The sequence below is a fragment of the Bidens hawaiensis genome, unplaced genomic scaffold, assembly GCF_021521415.1.
Source record: "Bidens hawaiensis isolate Kalapana, Puna unplaced genomic scaffold, B.hawaiensis_p1.1 tig00050562_1, whole genome shotgun sequence".
Lineage (NCBI taxonomy): Eukaryota > Viridiplantae > Streptophyta > Magnoliopsida > Asterales > Asteraceae > Bidens > Bidens hawaiensis.
Genome location: NW_027499050.1, coordinates 39,774 through 59,982, shown reverse-complemented (window position 1 = coordinate 59,982; position 20,209 = coordinate 39,774). Strand labels below are relative to the sequence as shown.

Below are 20,209 nucleotides of genomic sequence, written 5' to 3'. Positions count from 1 at the left end.
TGACATGATCTCGAGTCTACCACCGATGACAGGAGTACTGCTGGCGAGTGCTAGTGTGCTCTGCCCGGCGATCAGTACCGGTATGTTGTTAGGAAGTTCATGCTCGATCCTCTCGAGCCTGAGTTTCCTGAACCCCATCAGACCGTGTACGATGCCCCCAGAGGCAAGATCGGGGTTTATGCAGCATTCTTTGTCTATGGGAATCTTAGGTTCCCATTGACAAAGTTTGTTTACCGTGTCCTTGAGAGGCACGGTGTTCATTTGACCGAGCTGCACCCTATGGCGGTCGCCAAGATTCGCCACTTCGAGTGGGTGTGCCGGATTTTGGGCATCGAGCCCCATGTGGACCGCCTGATGACCTTCTATACTTGGAGGTGCATCCAGGGGTGGTACACCCTGACAACCCGTATTAAGGGTTTAAAGATTTGCGCGACCGAGCGCAGTCTCCGATCGTGGAAGCAGGAGTTCTTCTACATATCCGCCTGCGCCGTCCCCCTTGCCATGAAGTTTAAAAATGGCCAAGCAATTCCGAGCCTTCACGCCCCCAACTACCAGGAGGCGGAATGGTTCTCGAAGATATCCCTGGTCCAATCTCCGGTTTACCGGTTTGCGGAGTCCGGGATGGTGATGTTGGGGATGAGCCGGGTGTGGAAGGAGGCGTCTCAGGTTCCCATCCTTCTCGAATACGGTTTGAACTCTATTCCTTATGGTATGTCTTGTCTTTTTTACTGATATGAGTTTGTCTTCTAACTGTTTCTTTTCTTTCAGAGGGGAATAATTTGGAGTCGCTCCTGTACCCGCGGGAAGCTGACGGTCCCACGCGGATGGGTACTCGTGCTCTAGACGATGGCGAGTTGCCCATCCTGGAACAAACGGCGGATCGGTTTGTGGAGGTCTATCCGCTGGGCCACGAGATCCTGAGCCACCAACGGCCAGGTAAGGCGATATTCTACCCTCAATCCCTCAATGCTGTACCCGCTGCCAGAATTCATGACATCTCTTCTTCTGAGGAATCCGCAGATGGTCCTTCGCTGGTGCGGAAGAGGAAAGGTGCCGGCGGAAAGGGGAAGGAGAAGGTGGCCTCCACAGCCGATCCAGTGCTTCTATCTGACACTGAGTCAGATAGTGAAGAGGTGGCGGGGAACCCCGGTGGTGAGAAGACCACTGTTCCGGAGGCTACGACTGTTACCTCCGGAGAACCAATGACGACGACGGTGACCGGCATCAAGAGACCGGCTCCATCGGGTTCGTCCCCGCCCGTCCGTACGTTCAAGCTCAAGAAAACCCGTAAGTACAACTCTTAGCTTTTATCTTCGTAGTTTAATCTTCAAGTCTTTTTAACACTTTTCTTCTTTACGCAGGTGTGGATGTTGGCGCGTTCCAGGGTGAGGGGCCGAGTACTACCTCTCCGCCAATGACGGTAGGCTTGGTCAGCCTACCTGAGGCGTCGACCCAGGCGCCTGCGCCTGCTTCCGCTGGGTCAGTTGCTCATTCTGAGCCGACTGTTCCAGCCGAGATGACGTCACCGCCGGCTGTGAGTGCAATTTTTACAGCATCCTTCACAGAGCCGGCGGTTACTTTTGCCGCGGATTCTGCGGCAGCGACCGCGGCGGCGACCACGGCGGCTGCTACCATGCCCCCGGCAACGACGGCCGGACCCTCAGGTACGCGTGGGGCTTCTCGCATCTTTCCGCCACCTTCCCATCTGCGGATAAGTCGTTTCCTTTCGTGTCAACATTGAGAAACTGCTTAAAGAAAACGCACTTCCGCTGGACACCAGAAGCGGAAGCAGCTTTTCAGGAGATTCGGTCACGCCTGATCGAACTCCCAACACTTACAGCACCACAAACGGGAGAGGAGTTAATCCTATACCTTTCCACAACAGATAGAGCAACCTGAATTACATGTTTAATTCACGTTTAATTAATCAAAGTTCACAGAAATACCGCGTACGTTTATTAGAGAATAAAGATCTGAAAACATATTTTAATATTTATAAAGATTTGTAGTTATCTAGAACAACTAAGAGGATGTAGGATGGTCTTACAATAATCGACATAAACCATTATGTATATACAAGAAAGATATATTTTAGTACAAATATTAGTTATTGTAAGTCGATATACTTGACACGTTGTTTATGTGAAAAAAGGAAATTTAAACATGTGGATTTTAATAACGTAAATAAAGAGGATAAAACCATTCACATTCTCTACGTTCTTGACATCTCATCACTACATGTTTATGAAAAACAAATCCGTTTTGCAATTTTATTATTACGGTAGTTTCTTTAATCTCAAATAACTATGGTGACAGTGTGACATAAGTTGTACATATTACCCATATGTGATAGGGTAACATGGCCAACATGATATGATTATAAGGACTAAAGTTCAATATATTTCAAAGATTAGGTACCCAAGATCCAAATCCCAAACTCTTGAAATTTTGAGTATAAAAATGCACTTTGAAAATAGTAAAGTTCCAATTTGTGATTGTAATACAATCATCACCTTACAAACACAATAAGCTTCATAGGCAAAAATGGGGCATATGGAGTTTTACAAGCCAATAATTGTTATGATTGTGATGCAATTTACATATGGAGCAGTCTCCATAACAACTAGAGCTTCTCTTTTGGAAGGTATGAATCCAAGGGTTTTTGTTTTCTATAGACAAGCCTTTGCCACCTTGGTCATGGCTCCTGTCGCTTACTTTTCAAGGTACGCTTTAACATCATCTTAAAATATTGTGTGTACATAACCAAACCCGAATTATATCTAATTATCGTAGAATCTAACTTTATGCCTTCCAATTTTGATATATTTTTTATGTATAGTAGGAATAAAACTACGAGATGTATTGGATGGAAAAGCTTTTGGTTAATCTTTCTGGCATCTTTGATAGGGTATGTAATGAAGTGAATATGGGTTGTAAACGGGTTGATAAATATGAAACAAGCATGCATATTTATATCTTTATGTTTTTTTCAACTAAAGAGCGCACATAACCTCAAATAATAATATAGTCGTTAAACCTCACGAGTGGTGAAACCAGAAATTTTTCATATATTCCCTTCGACATGTTTATAATTATTCAAAAACGACGACGTTACAAAAAAATGTTTAATTTTTCTTTAATTTGTTTTTCAGAATAACAATCAGCCAAATGGTATTCTTAGAAGGCTTATACTTAGCCTCTTCATCAGCTGGAAGTGCCATTTTTAATCTTGTTCCTGCCATCACTTTTGTTGCAGCCTCCATTATTGGGTACTCAATTTAATTTTCTCCATACAAACCATGCTAAAATGCATAATAAAACTATGCATACAAACATCACAATCTTATAATTTAATGTGCATTTGTAGATACGAACCGGTAAATATACGAAGCTTAAGAACCATAGCAAAGATATTTGGGACGATTGTGTGTGTCACAAGTGCAGCTGCAATGGCACTCATCAAAGGCCCTAAGCTTTTAAACACACACTTGCCTTCATCAAATTCTCTATTGTTAAATTCAACTGAAATTGATAATCTTTGGCTTTTGGGGTGTTTCTGTTTGTTTGCCAGCAGTTGTTGCTGGTCATTTTGGCTAATTATTCAGGTATATAAAGATAACTTCGGTCACAAATCAGTTGCAAAGTATTAAGTCACAAATTTGGTCGTTAACTGTGACCGAAAGTTGAGAATACTTCGGTCGGAAAACAGTTGGAAAAATATATTTGCTACTGTTTTCTGTCGCAAAATATCATTTTTTAGTACACACACCACACACCATATTTGTGTTGTGCATATTATTTTAGTAATGAACTTTGTTACAATATAACAGGTACCAGTCACTAAAAGCTTTCCTGACCACCTATCATTATCTGCTTGGATGTGTTTTATGGCGACAGTTCAATCCGGTGCGTTTTTATTGATTAGTGACCCGCATTTGGATGCATGGAAAATTACCTCATATTTTCAATTCGGATCTGTATTATATGCGGTAATTACTATTTCAACTTATTTATATCTATGTTCAAATCAAAAATCTTTTTAATGACACTTTGGTTCGATGCTTTATTGCGACTAGGCTATCGTTGGTTCAGGAATTTCCATAATCTTGCAATCGTGGATCATCCAGAAACGTGGCCCAGTGTTTTCAGCAATGTTCAATCCATTAAACACAGTAGTTGTGACTATTTTTGCTTCTATATTCTTAAAAGAACAAATATATGTTGGAAGGCAAGTAAATTTAATTAATATTAAGTTAATTTTCATTATTTGGGAACACATGCTTTAGCGACACTTTTGTGTCGCTATAGTTTTACAGATTTTGCCGTATTTTAATGTAATGTAAACGTTTATCATAATTCAGTGCGGTGGGCGCGGTTGGGATTGTGATTGGGCTGTACATAGTATTGTGGGGTAAGGCTAAAGATCTTGAAGAACTGAAAGAACAACAAGAGAAGAACACGATGGTGTCGGAAAAAGATCAAACTGACGTTGTTGAAGTTTTGGTTGATGAAGCTAACATTAATGAGCCGCTTTTGTCCAAAGAAACAAACAAATTCTAGTCTTGCTAGAGATTATGAAATGCATATTCAAATTCAAAGACATTATTATAATTTACTGGATAGTATAACCTTATTGTAAGTTGTGAAATGTATGAAATTAGTGACGACTTTTGTAGGACTTGTTGTCTTCAATGATTAAATTATAATTTTATATGCTGTCCCATGATTTATAGAATTGATTAACTCACAGTAATGGGCATTTGCGACTGAAGTTAGAGAGCGAAAAAGTTTCAAAGTTATCGACAGTTTTAGACAGAATTATAATTGTCGCAAATTAGCAACGGATTAACTTTTAGTCGCAAATAGGTCGCAAATTTTTGCTAAAGTTTAGTTTCCGTCCAAAGATGCGTATGAACCATAATCAATACACCAGCTAGTCATCTCAAAACTTAATACTTTTTTTAAATATAGTACAGAATATGTCTTTTCATTGCAAATTCAAAGTGTCGTAAAAGTAAAATAAGTATTTTACCTTTTGTGGCATAAGTGTTTTAAGAGTATGAACATATAGTGTAACTAATATATTAATTTGTCACTAAAGGTATATCAAGTCATTTAAAAATATCATGTGTCAAACATGTTACTCATTAAAAATAATCTTGCGTAAAGCATTTCAAACAAAAAAAAAAGTTTAAAATGTGGTATTGTGTAAAATATGACGATCCTTTACATATATATTTTTTTAAAAGGGTGTACGTTATGTTGAGTCGTTTTATCGTATTTTAACATTTTTGAAGGTTTAAAAAGGATTCTAAAATCGAGGTCCTATATACTAACAAATATTTATAATTTTTTTTGCTTAATATCTTAATACATGAGAATACAATAACACACTTTTTTTTCTTTTTTTGTATACAAACGTTACAGAGGTGTCAACGACATTGCAAATTATCCTTAATAGCTAGTACTTCAAAATCATTATATCAATAATCATTTAACCATACAAGATCCAGATCTTAAAATGGTTTTTGGTTGCAATTGCAATGGCACATGCAATCATAAATTTTGTTTTTATGCTCCTGGATCTAAATTTAGCCATTTTCGCTATCATGATATAATTTATAATGATAATAAAAAAAATATTTTAAAGCAAGATTCACATGATTTACGTCATTGTTTTATGATTGAGCGGTGTCGAGTTTCTGATTGTTCTTGGAATGTTTTAAGCCGTTATATTATTTATATTATAATAAATTATAGTTTTTCTAAGTATAATGATAGGCTTTTGTCTATATGCAAAATGTTCCCATCCTCTACAACTAGTAGCCACATCACATTTACACACCAGCTAATATTTATTATCATTTGAATATGGATCACTCTTTGCAAATTAATAATTTTGTAAAAAAAACTGTTTGATTCTTTTAACTAATTGCCGATTTCGGTTTTCTCTTGACTGCTCATCAAATAATCGTTCGGTTCACTTGAATTAGTTCTTCGATCGTTTGGTTCGTTTAGAAGCTCTCACCTATAACACAAACCCATAAATAATTATCAATATAACTTTTATATAAATATAATTATTTATGGAGTTAGTTAAAAATCATTTTCGCAAATTGACGTTTGAAAAGAAAAATAAATAGCAATGACTAGGGTCTAAAGAGGTTGGCAAAACAAGCAGAAAAGGACACAATAGTATAGAATGGTTACAACTAGCAGAAAATGACACAATAGTAGAGAATGGTTACAACTAGCTAGAGCAATCTCTTACATGGACAATAAAAGACTATGATGTTTTCACTTAAAAAAGTGTAATAAAAGCTTGGTGTGCATATTGATGCGGAGTTAATCTGAGCTAGTAGACACGTACTTGTATTGTATCTATTAGACGAGGACACACATGGCAGAAAAAAGGCCTAACTTAAAGAGCACGTAACTTTGGGTACATTTAGAGTTATGCGTCTCTTAAATAACTGAAAAAAAGGACTCGGTGAGTTGGGTCATCCTATACATGCCATAACAAGTTAGTACATATGTCGAAGTCAAATTCCATCACTCAGAGCCTCAATTTCAAAGTCAGTGAATTTATCTTAAGTACGTAGGGATTCTCCACCTTTTTTTTAAACTTATGTCAAAGGGAATGAAGATCTACTAAAGAAGTGATCGCTCAATCGAAAGGATCAACACATACGAAACCTTAACTTCATGGACTTTCCAAGGTGTAACGACATTAGTGGCTTAGCACTTTGCATAAAAGTAAAACTTCAAAGTTCTAATATGATTTAAAGATCGCTCACAAATTAAAAAGTAAAATGTTACATATAAAACTTAGTCTACCCACTAGATTTTGAAAAAAAAAATGAAATTGTGAACATAGTTTGTTTTTAAAAGAAGGTCATGAAATCGGCTAGCTTCTTGTTTTAAAAGATTATCTTTATACCTACTGCCACCAAATTCAAAAGGAAACTCGTGGTTTCAACTCTTTGACCCGGTCGCAAGTGGTCAACAATTATTGAATTTGACTTGCTTAGCTTTTGTTTGTGATAAATAAAATTGGACCTTTAACATTAAGATCAAGAAACGGTGATTCACGTGGTATGATGAAGAAATAATCATATGTACATACACCTTTTTCATTGAATATACTTATTTGACCTTTCCCCTTATGCTTTCTTGGGGAAAAAAACAAACACTTTGTTTAGTTTACTTTAGTTAAACCCCTAATGCACGAAAATAAAGTTGTATGATGTGAATGAAGGTTGAAGTCTCTAAGGTAACATGGCCGTCATGAATATTTAAATGCATCGGCTAAGTCAAAAGAATATAGTTTTAGACCCTCTGGAAAAAGGGTCTCGTCCGGGGATGCGGCTCGCCAAATCCCCGAAGCCAACCATGATGGTTAACAAAGTTGAAGGATTAAAGAGTATGTGTTAAATATTAAAAAAATATATATTACCAACAAATAGCATGTCGTCCACCAACAAATGGTACATGACCACCAACAAATGCTTGTAATTATAGGGGTGGCTTAAGAAGTAGTGAGTAAAGCAATGTCGATGGGCACCCACTTCTCTTGGGTCCCTAAATTCAAAAAAGTAACAAATTATATGCAAGTAATTTTGATTTTGAGATTGTTTAATGATAGGGTTCGTGGTCTATAATACATATGTGATATGTATAACAACATAGATGACATGGGAGTCACGTGAGCGAAAATAAGTGTTCTTATGAAAAGGACCTAATCTTATTATGCGTTTTAGTGACTTTTCCTTGGAGTGATACAGATTAGGCTTCACAATATATAACATATGCATAAAATACTTGATAATTGCATATATACAAATAGAAAATCACTGAATTAGTTAATTGAAGAAAACTAAATGAAAAAAATAAAAAAAATAAAAAATCGTAATCTAATTATTTAACTACTTCTAAAAAAGAAAAACAAAAAGGCCCTGAGTAGGCTTAACAAACTTTGTAATAAACTGGGTGGGTCAGCCTTCAGCCAACCAAGAAAAATAATACATTCTTAGTAAAACCGCGAGATTTAAAAAAAAATGTCTTATTGGTCTTGTTCAAAATAAACTCCCTATCCAGTATCCAGTATTTGACGTAAGTTGAGTTGTGAGAAGAACTCTATTTAACAAATTTTTAAAAAATAAAATTCATATATATTTAAGTAAGATACATCTGGAAAAAAAATATATGCGGATAACATAGGTTTCACGAATATATAAACATTCGTTTCACTTAAGCAAATTACACTATCTACAAATATATGTAAGTGTTTCATTACACCTGTTTTAATGGTATGTACACATTCTTTTGAAAGGTGTAACTTATTTATAATGCATATAATAAACAACAAATCTCAGCTTTGAATCTCACCCACCATTCTTCCAATTGTTCGTTCGTGTTTGTTTTAAGGCTCCTATGGTAGTTAGGGTTTCTTTCTATCTTATTCGGCCCAGTCTGAGCCTGGCTCGTGTATAATATATCTAACCCGCTTGTTTGACTGTAAGTTTATGGGCCCCACAAGAAACATCAATTTGATGGCTACATATATATTTATTACAAGTGGGAGACTTCGTTTTCAGAATTGTGTATAGTGAGTGCATGGATGAAAAAAATGGCTTTTGCATTACACTTAAAAATTAAGATACAACTATATAAGTGTATGGTGTGGTTCTTGCAGTCTCGACATATTCTGGTTATGAAGTAGCTTTCCAACAAAGGCGAGATTTACAAAAATAAACTGTATATTATCTTTAACAACTTTTGAACAAAGCCGAGATTTACAAAAAAGAAAAAAACACACGATGAAATTTTAGTTTCTGAAACAGAATGATCTAAAGCAACACAAGAGACTGACATACATAATATATCGATGTGACGAATAATCAGGGCCGGCCCATAGGGGTGGCAGTGGCAGGGTGGTCGACGGCCACAGGCCCAACAACCCGTTAGACCCGAATTTTTTTTTTAAAAAATTATATTTATTTTTATTAAAAACAGTATCTATATTTAATGTTTAAACTTAATTACATGACCACTAGCTTGGTCTAGTAGCAAAGTGGCATTACTTTCAACCAAAAGGTTATGGGTTCAAGTCTCTTTTGAGACATGCTTAATCTTTTATTTATACAAAAATGTTTACACAACCCAAATTATAACCAAGTAAACCTATATAAAAATTTAATTGTTTAAACAAACAAAATCCTTCTTTTTAACTATGGCCCCAAAAAAATTTTTTGCCTTCGGCCCAAATTTTTTTTTGCTTTCTTGAAGCCGGGCCTGCAAATAATGAACACCACTAACAATTGATTGAGATCAACTGGACGTAATCACAAACGAGAGAGAAATGGAAATGACGATTTGAATTCTTTCTAGAAAAGTTTTTTTACATCACACAAATTTACACTTCTGTCCGGACGACTCTAGTTGCAACCATCAAGCTATAACATTATGAACATGCTTAGATTAGCCCATACATATTTTCAACATGTATGCAATATTAGAATTTGTTTGTTTGTTTGGGCAAAAGAGGTTCCTTCATGTTAGCTTCATCAACCAAAACTTGAACTACATTGATTTGATCTTTATGTGATACCATTGTCATCTTTTGTTGTTCTTCTTTCATCTCTTCAAGATCTTTTGCCTTACCTCACAACACTACATACAGGCCAATCACGATTCCAATCGCACCGACGACACTGAATTTTGAAAGAAAATATTCACATTAATATAAAAAAAATTATTTTCGTGTTGCAACAAAGCATGGGACACTATAGCACATAAATTAGTTTGGATGTTTATTTTGATGCACATCATGTACACTACTAAAAAAACAGGCAATTGCGACCGAAATTTGCTACCGGAAAAAACGGTGGCAAATTTTTCGACCGATCTGCGACCGAAATCCTAGCGGTCGCAGAAATAACAACCAACCTAGATCCGGTCGCAAACTCATCGACCGAAATTGTAGCGGTCGCAGAAATTACAACCACCCCATATCCAGTTGCAAACTCAGCGACCGTTTTTCTTCGGTTGCAAACTCAGCAACCGTTTTTCTTTGGTCGCAACTCAATTTTAAACTTTGCGACCGCATGGGATAGTTGGAAATATATGATTGATTTAAATGACTATATAAAAAATAATAATATTAGATGCTTTATTAAAATAAACTGGGCCACCTACCTTGACGAATCCAGTCATCATCTTCTACGATTCGTTTCCAACAAACCCTAAACTACCTCACTAGATCTTTCAATGGCCACTTCTCTACCATCCACACCAATACTCTCCGGAGCCGCAACCGCCACCGCCACCACCACCGATGCAGATCTGGTCTCCGAAGTCATCCACCTATCCGCCGCTTCATCGCCACCGCCACCACAGATCATTCTCGTCAATCATCTTCTTCGACGCCGTTCAAATCCACGAAAAGTTCGAACTCCATCTCAAATCCTAATCAACAATTTCTGGTAATAGATCGCGTCAATTTCTAGCTTCTTTGAGTAAGAATCTAGATTCGTTCTGTTTATAATTATTAATTTCTTAACGTAATCAACAATCTAGATTTGTTCACGTTGATTTCATTTCATGTGCTTTATCTGCTATGAAGTAATAAGAACTCTAAATCAGGGCTCATATTCGGTTTATCATCCACTGTGGTACGAATTACTTACTGGAACAGCTTAATACAAGCCTACACATAAATTAGGCTCATATTCTATTTATAGCTGCTATTTTGTTAATTTAACTAGTAATCAAGATTTGTTCATGTTGATTTTGTGTTTTAGGGTTCGTATTTTCTTTATCATCCATAGTCATTGCATTTTGCGTCATCGATTTGTCCGTATTGATATGTGTTTTCAGTAACTCGAGATTTGAATAACAGAACTAGCAAATGTTTGGCAAATGGGAGTCCACCTTGTTCTCTTCAAGTTCAGTCCACTAGGAGCAGCAAATGTTTCAATTGTGCACGCTTCTGAAGACAAGGTATGACTTTGGCCTTTTATGTGACATATATTATTATATAAAGGTTTGTTTAATACTTTAATATCTCTGTGAATCTGCAAGTTTGATTCCTTGCTACATGGGATAACTGAAACACATGAATACATCAACTCTTATGCTTTTCAGTTTTACATGCGGTTAGAATTTTAAGCGAATTGTCGTAAACCATTTGGTGGGAAGTTCGTTTATAGTTGTTCGTTTAACAAGTGAACAAATGTGAACAAGAAATTCCGTTCGGTTAATTTTATGAGCGGACATGAACAAAGGTAGCGGCGTTCATTCAATTGTGTTTGTGAAAGTTTAGTAAACTGCTCGTTTATTTATGTTTGGTCATTAAAGGTTTATTTTAGTATTTTTATATAATTATGTTACATACATAGCTATATATTTATTTTGAAAATGAACCACACGTTCAATGAACTGTTCATGAACCATTTGATAAGAATTCGTTAGTATTGAAAGAATTAAAATTTATGTAATAAATTAGAATGAGCTGAAAGGATCTTTGAAAATGAACCGCACGTTCAACGAACTGTTCGTGAACCATTTGACAAAAAGTTCGTTAGTATTGCAAGAATTAAAACTTATATAATAAATCATAGGGAGCTGAAAGGATCTTTTTTAATGTATAAAATAGAAACTTAGTACAGTTCACTAAGCTATTTTTGTCATGTATTTACTACTAGATCTATGCATATACTCACATGTGTTATTTTGATATTTGGTTTTGTTTTTATAATCATTGATGTAAGAATTCATTTTGGATAAAGAGAAGGAAGAATTAGATCAAGCAATTACACTCTCCTTTGGCCAAACGGTTGAAGAAACCAAATGGTAAGTTGTCAATACTATGTCCTTTTAATATTCATATTTAGTGTTTATTTTTTCCCGTACACATTTAAGTTCTGAATTCTGATATATATGTTTTTATCTTTTAATGTTTATACCTCTATAGATTACATCATTTCTAGTATTAGAAGAAGCTCTACCAATATTACTAATAGCTATAGGACTAGATAACTATTGCATTTACTGCATTGAGTTTTCTCCTATCCGACACACGTTATATTTTTGCATCCTGCTCTACTTCACCAGAACATTTATAGCAACGACCATATTTGTTTAGGTATGCATCAAATACCGTGGTGTATCTTGTACATGAATTGCTGAAATTTTACATGTTTTTAGTCATTAGAAATATTTGCACATTTCCCTCTTTTTGTCTTTATAGTTCATTTCAGTACCAGGTTCAAAGTAAATGCTAATTACTTATGAATTGGTTTGATTTGATGAACTCATATAAGGTTTTCGCAGAAGTAATAATCCATCAACCGACAAAATCTAGGAACACGCATGTAAGTCCTGTTTATCTTTCAACTTAGATTTTATGTAAAATGAATAATTTTTGCTTCGTAAGTATCTCTCTCTCTCTCTCTCTCTCTGTGGCTAGCTATTTGTTGTTAACATAAGTCATATAATACAATCCAGTTTTTTGAGTTTAACATTCTTTACTAAAAATTAGAGCACAATTTTGAATTGATAATACTTTTAAAATACTTTATCTCAAGTTTATAACATTACCCCTGTAATTTGAATTGATATTACAAACTCTAAAATTTCAAACGTGAATCTCAATTATTCAACTAGAAATAAACAACGTGATGGAATATTTACCCTTAGATGCACAATCTGCTATTTGACTTTGATTTAATACACCACTTCTTACCATTTTTTGTTGCAAGCTTTAGTGACCTGTTAATAGATATGGGTTGCAGTAGATTTGCCCCTGTTGTAAGCTTTAGTGACCTATAACTTGATGTTTTATTTAATAGTTCAATTTGATGACCCATTACTTGCTGCTTCATTTAATAGTTCAATTATGTTGTAGTCAATGTTTCTAAAGTTTTGTTCTCATTACAGAAAGGGCAATTAGAGTTTAGGATTTTGGTAAAGTATGAGAAGACGGTATATGGTAACATACATAAAGCCCTGCTCAACGACATGAAGTGAGTTATCTCATTAGATATGCATAAGTGAATAACTATAGACTTTTGGTCGTATAACATTTAATATAATTGCAGGTTCAACCAAGCAAAATGATGGAACGATTTATACAACATCTTCAAACAAAACTGTTAGTAGCACTGATTTAAGAGGAACGATCTGGTTTATCAACTTTAGAGATTGACCTCAATCTAAGTGGATGATAGGTACTCTCTTTAGCCCTTGATTATTATTATTATTTATTTTTTAAAACCGTTTTAATGTGAATATTTTTTATGCGTTTGATTTAAGAACCGTAAGATTTTTTTATCAAACTTCATAACATATTTCCATTAAAGAAGCCATAAGTTTGAATTAATAAAGATATTCTTTGGCTAAGTATTACACTTTTATAAAAGAGAAGTAGTCTTCATTGCAGTTCTAAAACTTATAGAAGTACTTTTGCAAATGGTTGCATGTAATCTAAATATCTGCTGTAATTTTGTGTTTCAGCCTGCTCTGTTATATATTATAGCAGTTGTTATTGGGTGCTCATTGCCTTTGGAATGGGGGAGGTCAAACCGGTAAGCTTCGATTTGCTGTACATATTTTTTTTTTCATTTGGTTTTAGAAGATTTGTAGCTGAAGTGGCAAAATGGGCGGGCTACGATATAAATATGATCAAAATAGATTTAAGTCAGCTTGGACATTCAGTCAAATTAGACCGTGTTAGGTTAGGTTGTATAGATCTGCATCCACTTTTTTGTTCTCACTTTTCATAAACATGATTATAGAAAGGACAAACTACTGGGAATGTAAATAAACCTTAATATAAGGTCATCGAGTGAGGATGCGAATTCGTAGTTAAAACGACCTGTTACGCAGCGAGTGTGTGGGTAGCATATGTTCAGATATTCTCAAGAAACAATCGAGCCCAACAGTAACACTCCCCGAGGTTTGATCTATTGCTCTATTTATTCATTTGTTATACTTAAAACCCCTTATTAGAATGAATAGTTTTGGGTTAATATGTGATGGTGGTATGTAATAACGTGTTGCATGTGTTTGCAGATATTGACAATGTTGACAAGTCCATATATGAAGCTACTACTTGTAACTGGACACATAAGTATGCAGTTCGCTGATATTCAAAGCATGTTAGTTTTGGTCTTTTATTTATTTTTAGCTAGAATAACATTTTTCTTAGTTGTTTATGGAACTCGAATAACATTTTGTTAGTATTGAACATCTTTGATAGAAATTTTTAGTTTTATTTGTGTTTGCATCCTGATTATGTAAATATTGTGTAGAAAGATTTTTCAATAATTTCTTTTGCAAAAAAAATTTGGCGACCAAAAAGCGGTTGCAAATCAAGTCGCAAGATTTGCGACCGCAGGTGTGGTAGCAAGATTTGCGACTGCAGCCTTGGTTGCAACAATTTGCGACGGCAACAGTGGTTGCAACTTTTGCGATCGCAACAGTGGTAGCAAGATTTGCTACGGAACAGCGGTTGCAATGGTAACAGCGGTCGCAAAGCGATCGCAACAGAGCAATTGCGACCTGCGTTTTTCCGACGACACTTTTGGTTACAAAACGGTTGCAACAGCGCAGTTGCGACGGTTTTGTGACCAAAACGTCGTCGCAAATGCCTGGTTTTCTAGTAGTGGTATACTTACCTTCTTACATATATCTGTTCTCGTAGAAATATAGAAGCGAAAATAGTCACGACGACTGTGTTTAAAGGATTGAACATCGCTGAAAACATAGGACCCCTTTTCTGGACGATCCACGATTGCGCAAATATGGAAATTCCTGAACCAGCAGTTGCCTGATCATGATTAAACATCCAAGTAAGGTGTCATTAATAAAACTTCAAGCATGAACATTAATATTTAGTTAACAAATGATTTAGTTACCGCATATAGCAAAGATCCAATTTGAAAATTTGAGGTAACTTTCCAAGCTTCCAAGTATGGGTCCGTAAACAATATAATCGTACCAGATTGCATTGTCGTCAAAAAACACATCCAAGCAGATAATGATAAGTGGTCAGGATAGCTTTTAGTGACCTGTACCTGTTATAGTTTAACAAACTTCAGTACTAAAATAGCATGCATAATACAAATATGATGATTCGTTCATGATGAAGCACAAATTAATGTACATTCGTTGTATATAGAGTGTTGTATACCTGAATAATTAGCCAAAATGACCAGCAACAACTGCTGCCAAAGATACATAAACAGCCCAGAAGCCAAAGGTTATCATTAATTTCAGTTGAATTTAACAATAGAGAATTTGAAAAAGGCAAGTGTGCATTTAGAAGTTTAGGGCCTTTGATGAGTGCCATTGCAGCCGCACTTGTGACACAAACAAACGTCCCCAGTATCTTCGCTATGGTTCTTATGCTTCGTATATTAAATGGTTCGTATCTACAAATTAATTATTATGTCTGTTAAAATCAAATAAGATTGTGATGCTTGTATGCATAATTATAGAGAAAATTGAATTACCCAACAATTGAGGCTACAACAAAGGTGATGGCAGGAACAAGATTGAAAATGGCACTTCCAGCTGATGATGAGGCCAAGTACAAGCCTTCTAAGAATATCATTTGGCTGATTGTTATTCTGAAAAGAAAAATAGTACAAGAAAAAATAAACTTTTATTAAAGTAAGTGATTTCTTGTAGTTTTACTTCATAAATTGTCGCAAGTGGCTAGTTAATTAAGTGAATATATAGGAGATTTGTTTTTATTTATAGATGGTACGTACTCTAGTAAACTTATAAGTTTTTATAGGAGTTTCTTGAATCATGTTTAGTTCCTGGCTAGTTTGCTACCAACACTACAAACATGTTTCAAACACGCCCTATAAAGACTTATCAATTTCCTAGACAACCTACAATAGAAAAGATCTATTTGTAGTATTTTCTTAGAGAAAACATAAAGATGCGGATTATACGCATGTTTGTTTTATGCTTCCCTACGGCCAACTTACAACCCATATTCATGTCATTAGATCACGTCACAAGAAATATTAGAGGCTAAAGAATAAGAAATCACGGCTTACCCGATTAAACCAGCAAGAAAGATCAACCAAAAGCTTTTCCATCCGATACAACATCTCGTCGTTTTACTCCAACCATACAAAAACATATGTATATAAAATCAGCAAAGGTGTAATGTTTAATTCTAAGATGGCCTGCTTATAATATGCATACCACTAATAACTGGTTTATCTACAATACTTCAGGACGATATTTAAACTTTACCTTGAAAAGTAAGCGATTGGAGTAGTGATCAAAGTGGCAATGGCTTGTCTATAGAAAACAAAAACTCTAGGGTTCATGCCTTCTAAAAGAGAAGCTCTTGTTGTTATGGAGACTGCTCCATATGTAAATTGCATCACAACCATAACAATTACAGGCTTGTAAGACTCTATATGCCCCATTTTTTACCTTTAAAACTTATTGTGTTTGTAATGTGATTGTATTACTCCACAAAGTTGAAACTTTACTACTACTCTCAAAAGTACCTTTATATATATAGTCACAACACAGTTCAAGAGTTAGGTATTTTTAATCTCGGGTACCTAGTCTTTGAAAATTTCAAACTTTAGTCCTTATCATATATATGCGTCAACTTATTCTAGTTATTATAAGATTGATATTGTTTTCTTTTAGCGACAACTCTAATATGCAAAATGAATAAATTTAAAAAGATTGTTCGTTCCAAAATGATATATCATATGTGCGCGGTACAGTTTCATGTCTTAACCTGTTCCAAAATGATATATCATATGTGCGCGGTACAGTTTCATGCCCTAACATCAGCAATGGTGGACAGGGAGATCGAATTTAATGACCAAGAGTGTAGATTTTACAAATAAGAATAAGAAATTAAATGGATCTAGAACCATAATCAATGATGTTAGGGCTTTACATAAATCTATGATCAGTGAGCCTATAGTGTGTTAAAAAAAGGTTATAAGGTTCATACAACAAGGCATTATTATTCGTCTTATTATCTAATTTTTGCTATTTGAAGTTTGCTATACAGTAGAAACTCTAAATTAATACTCGATTATTTAATAAACTCTCTAAGGTAATATTTTTTGCCGGTCCCGACTCGGGGATATGGTACTAAATTAATAATTCATTAAAATTATAAGATAATACATTTTTAATAATTTCTTTAGACCCCATATAAAATATAAATTAATAATTCCTTATATATAGCATATTACATGAATGATTTATGAAGGGTTCTTGAAAAATGACTCAATTGTCTTTTGTTTTTTGTTGGAATCAATTTCCCCTTGAATCTCGTCTCTAATTTTTGCAATTGCTATGAACCCATTCTTGCAATTGCTTTTGAGTGAACCCATTCTTGCAATTGCTTTTGGGTGAGACTTGGATTATCCTTGTTGTGCTTGCATAATGCTTTTCGAATCTCGTCTGTCATTGTTGTTTTTTTCACACATTTAAGATGGGAAGCCATGTTGTGTGTATGATTTATTTGTGTTAACCTATTTTGATCTTGTATTTATATAGAAAATATTTTTAATGTCCATAAAGTGATACATTGAACACAATAAGCATGCATTGTATATAATAATTAAGTGAAAGCTTGAAAGGTGTTTGTAAACTAAGTATTCTACTATAAATTAATAAAATATTAATTAATATATAAATTAATAATTATTAATTTATCGATTAATTAATAACTCTTTTAATTAATAAATTTTGGTGTTCCCAAGTGTATTATTTTATAGAGTTTCTACTGTAATCAATTTGTAATGTTCGGATAACCGCATTCTTTTCCTGATGTTTGATTATTAGGGATCAAATAGGCAGTTTCGGATAATATTATTGTCATTGTGTACAAGACATCTTTTTTTATGCATAAATGTACATTTTGGTAACTTTTATATTAAAAGAGTAAATAATCAATTTTCTTTTCAATGTGTATGTACTAAGGACTGCTGTAATTTTTTGTATTTGTAGGTTGACAGATTAATAACTGAGCTTAAACTGCCGACAAAATATGCTTATCATAAGTTAAGACGTACATTGAAGCCATCAATAACCACATTACAGTCTCTTTGACAGCTGGCAATGTCCATTTCATCGATCCAGCAGCTGGAAACTTTATGTTTCGCTGGTGGTAGTGCAGGACGGTGGTTCAAAACTTCAATCATTTGCTAAAATGTATGGTAAGTTTGATGGAATACCTTTTAATGCAAACAAGTTCCCATCTAGACTTTGGAGAGGTTACTATTATGACCGTGCTACTAGAACCTTTTATAACAAAAAAACTCGCAAGTGGGGGGCAGAACGGTCATTTGTACAGTTTATTTTCGGACTGCTTTACCAAATTTACAGTCAAGTTATTGGAGAACATAAAAAGAGTGTGGAGACAACAGTAGCAGAATTTGGTGTTACTTTAAGCAATACTGCCTACAGGTTGAATGTTAGACCTTTGCTTCGATTAGCGTGTAGCCCGGTTTTCGGGTCGGCTACTGGGTTCACCAACATGTTTCACCTCACCCCGTTTGCTAAAGAGGCCACATCTAAAAAAGTTGGCCATGCTTTCGTCGGGCCTAAAAGTTCAAGAATCTACACTGCCATGTCAATTGTGACATGTCCGGTCCACTTATGGACAGCATTACCAGACTGTATCCAAAAATCTGACTGCAGCTTTGTTGATGCACATGGAAGGGTAGCGGTGAAATCCATAGGGGCCAGATGATTCGTGTTCTTGGAGAAGGCTATTCACCTGATGATGAAGAAGAAGATATGACTCTGAAAGAAGTAACAAAACTATGGGCCTATCAAGCCGGTTACAGGATACTTATTACAGGATACTTGCACATTGATTAAGATTTTAGGTGTTGCAATGTTATGTTTTTGCTATCCAGAAGCCATTTTAAAGAAAGTATTATTAGTTCTTTTATCAATTAAATTTCAAAACGCATCATCTCTCTCTCATTGTATATTCTTAATGTATAGATACAAATAAGGAGCTTTTATGGATGTATAGTAAGTTAATGATATATTTATACCACTGCGTATCGATATTTACATAATACAATCACCAACCACCATATTGAACCAATGCTGCCACAATAACAACTACGGTGAAGTTGCCTGTTAAGTTTTTCGAATGAAATTAATTGTTCCACACAAGAAGATCAACCATTCAACTTATTATAAGCACGGATACAACAAATCATTAAAGGCTTTATATATATATATATATATATATATATATATATATTAGTGTAATTGCATAAAGACACCTTTGTGGTCATTCCTCCAAAGGCTAGACATGCCATGCCTTGTTGATGTTAGAGGGCTCAGCCCAAGATTCGAAAGGCTAGTTAATGAAAATAACTTCATTCACGCATACAACCGCGAACCGAGGGGTTCGGTATGAACGTACCAGGGCCGTCTCTAAAAAACTTTATAAATTTAGGGGCCATGTGCAGCTAGAAAAAATGGACCCCTAATATGTAAACTTGTCTATACGAAAATGAGTGTCTAAAATATATACTTAAGAAAATTATAATGTAAAAAAAATTAATTTGTTACCATATCCTACTATTTTTTTACCAAGTTATAAACAATGGAAATTAAAAAAAAATCAGCTTAGCTTAGGTAAATAAACTAATAAATATACATCATATAATAACTATTAGTGCCTATTTTGTATAGACTTACTTTAAGTCTGGATTTAACGTTGTTAACATACTATTATAATTAAAATTGGTAAATTGAAAGTCTATTTTTTTACATTGATAAAATAGGTAATGAATGGTTAAAAATTCTACACTTAACAATATAATATCATTATTAATATTTTATACTTTTCATTAAAGGAAAACATAGAAAGATGTGCAATACATCTTCATCTTCCCTTTCTCGGCTCCAACTTAACTGCCGCTGTAACCTCACGGAGTAACAGTGAATTGGCCGGAAAAATTCCCCGAGAAAGTTTTCAAAACTTACAGGCCCTCTGAAATCATGGGCCCCGTGCGGCTGCACGCCTCGCACAGGGTCTGAGCCGGGCCTGGGACGTACAATCATTTTCATAGGATGTGAGTTCCACGTATATAACCACCGGGTGGTTTGGTTGGATTCAGGGCAGGGAACGACTAAGACACGGTTACGTATTACTTGAGAGATTTCGGTCTTGATGTCGATC

General features: G+C 35.0%; 1 protein-coding gene, 1 long non-coding RNA gene and 1 pseudogene across 6 annotated transcripts; 2 read left to right on the top strand and 1 right to left on the bottom strand.

Moving 5' to 3' along the window:
* The first annotated feature begins 2,143 nt into the window (after positions 1–2,143).
* On the top strand, positions 2,144–4,560 carry LOC143598594 (WAT1-related protein At4g30420-like). Its single transcript, XM_077076776.1, has 7 exons — positions 2,144–2,723; positions 2,840–2,908; positions 3,153–3,269; positions 3,368–3,605; positions 3,831–3,989; positions 4,077–4,228; positions 4,362–4,560. Exons 1-7 carry the CDS (start codon positions 2,545–2,547, stop codon positions 4,558–4,560), a joined length of 1,113 nt encoding a protein of 370 aa, XP_076932891.1. The 5' UTR covers positions 2,144–2,544.
* A 4,745-nt stretch (positions 4,561–9,305) lies between these two features.
* On the bottom strand, positions 9,306–16,454 carry LOC143598596 (WAT1-related protein At4g30420-like; annotated as a pseudogene).
* LOC143598597 (uncharacterized) lies at positions 10,211–14,419 on the top strand. Of its 5 annotated transcripts, XR_013147140.1 has the most exons (9): positions 10,211–10,517; positions 10,879–11,001; positions 11,772–11,853; positions 12,324–12,374; positions 12,940–13,025; positions 13,101–13,229; positions 13,516–13,586; positions 13,797–13,957; positions 14,074–14,419. It is a non-coding gene; the product is annotated as an uncharacterized LOC143598597 (long non-coding RNA). The 5 variants fall into 5 exon arrangements; XR_013147139.1 differs by lacking the exon at positions 13,797–13,957 and having other exon boundaries at positions 10,211–10,484; XR_013147137.1 differs by lacking the exon at positions 13,797–13,957.
* Positions 16,455–20,209: the final 3,755 nt, after the last annotated feature.

Bases quoted from the DNA above. Each gene is read 5' to 3' on its own strand.
- LOC143598594 (XM_077076776.1), top strand. From the start codon at position 2,545: ATGGGGCATATGGAGTTTTACAAGCCAATAATTGTTATGATTGTGATG. The intron at 2,909-3,152 runs GTATGTAATGAA...TTTGTTTTTCAG, and splicing joins TTTCTGGCATCTTTGATAGG to AATAACAATCAGCCAAATGG. The intron at 3,990-4,076 runs GTAATTACTATT...TATTGCGACTAG, and splicing joins TCGGATCTGTATTATATGCG to GCTATCGTTGGTTCAGGAAT.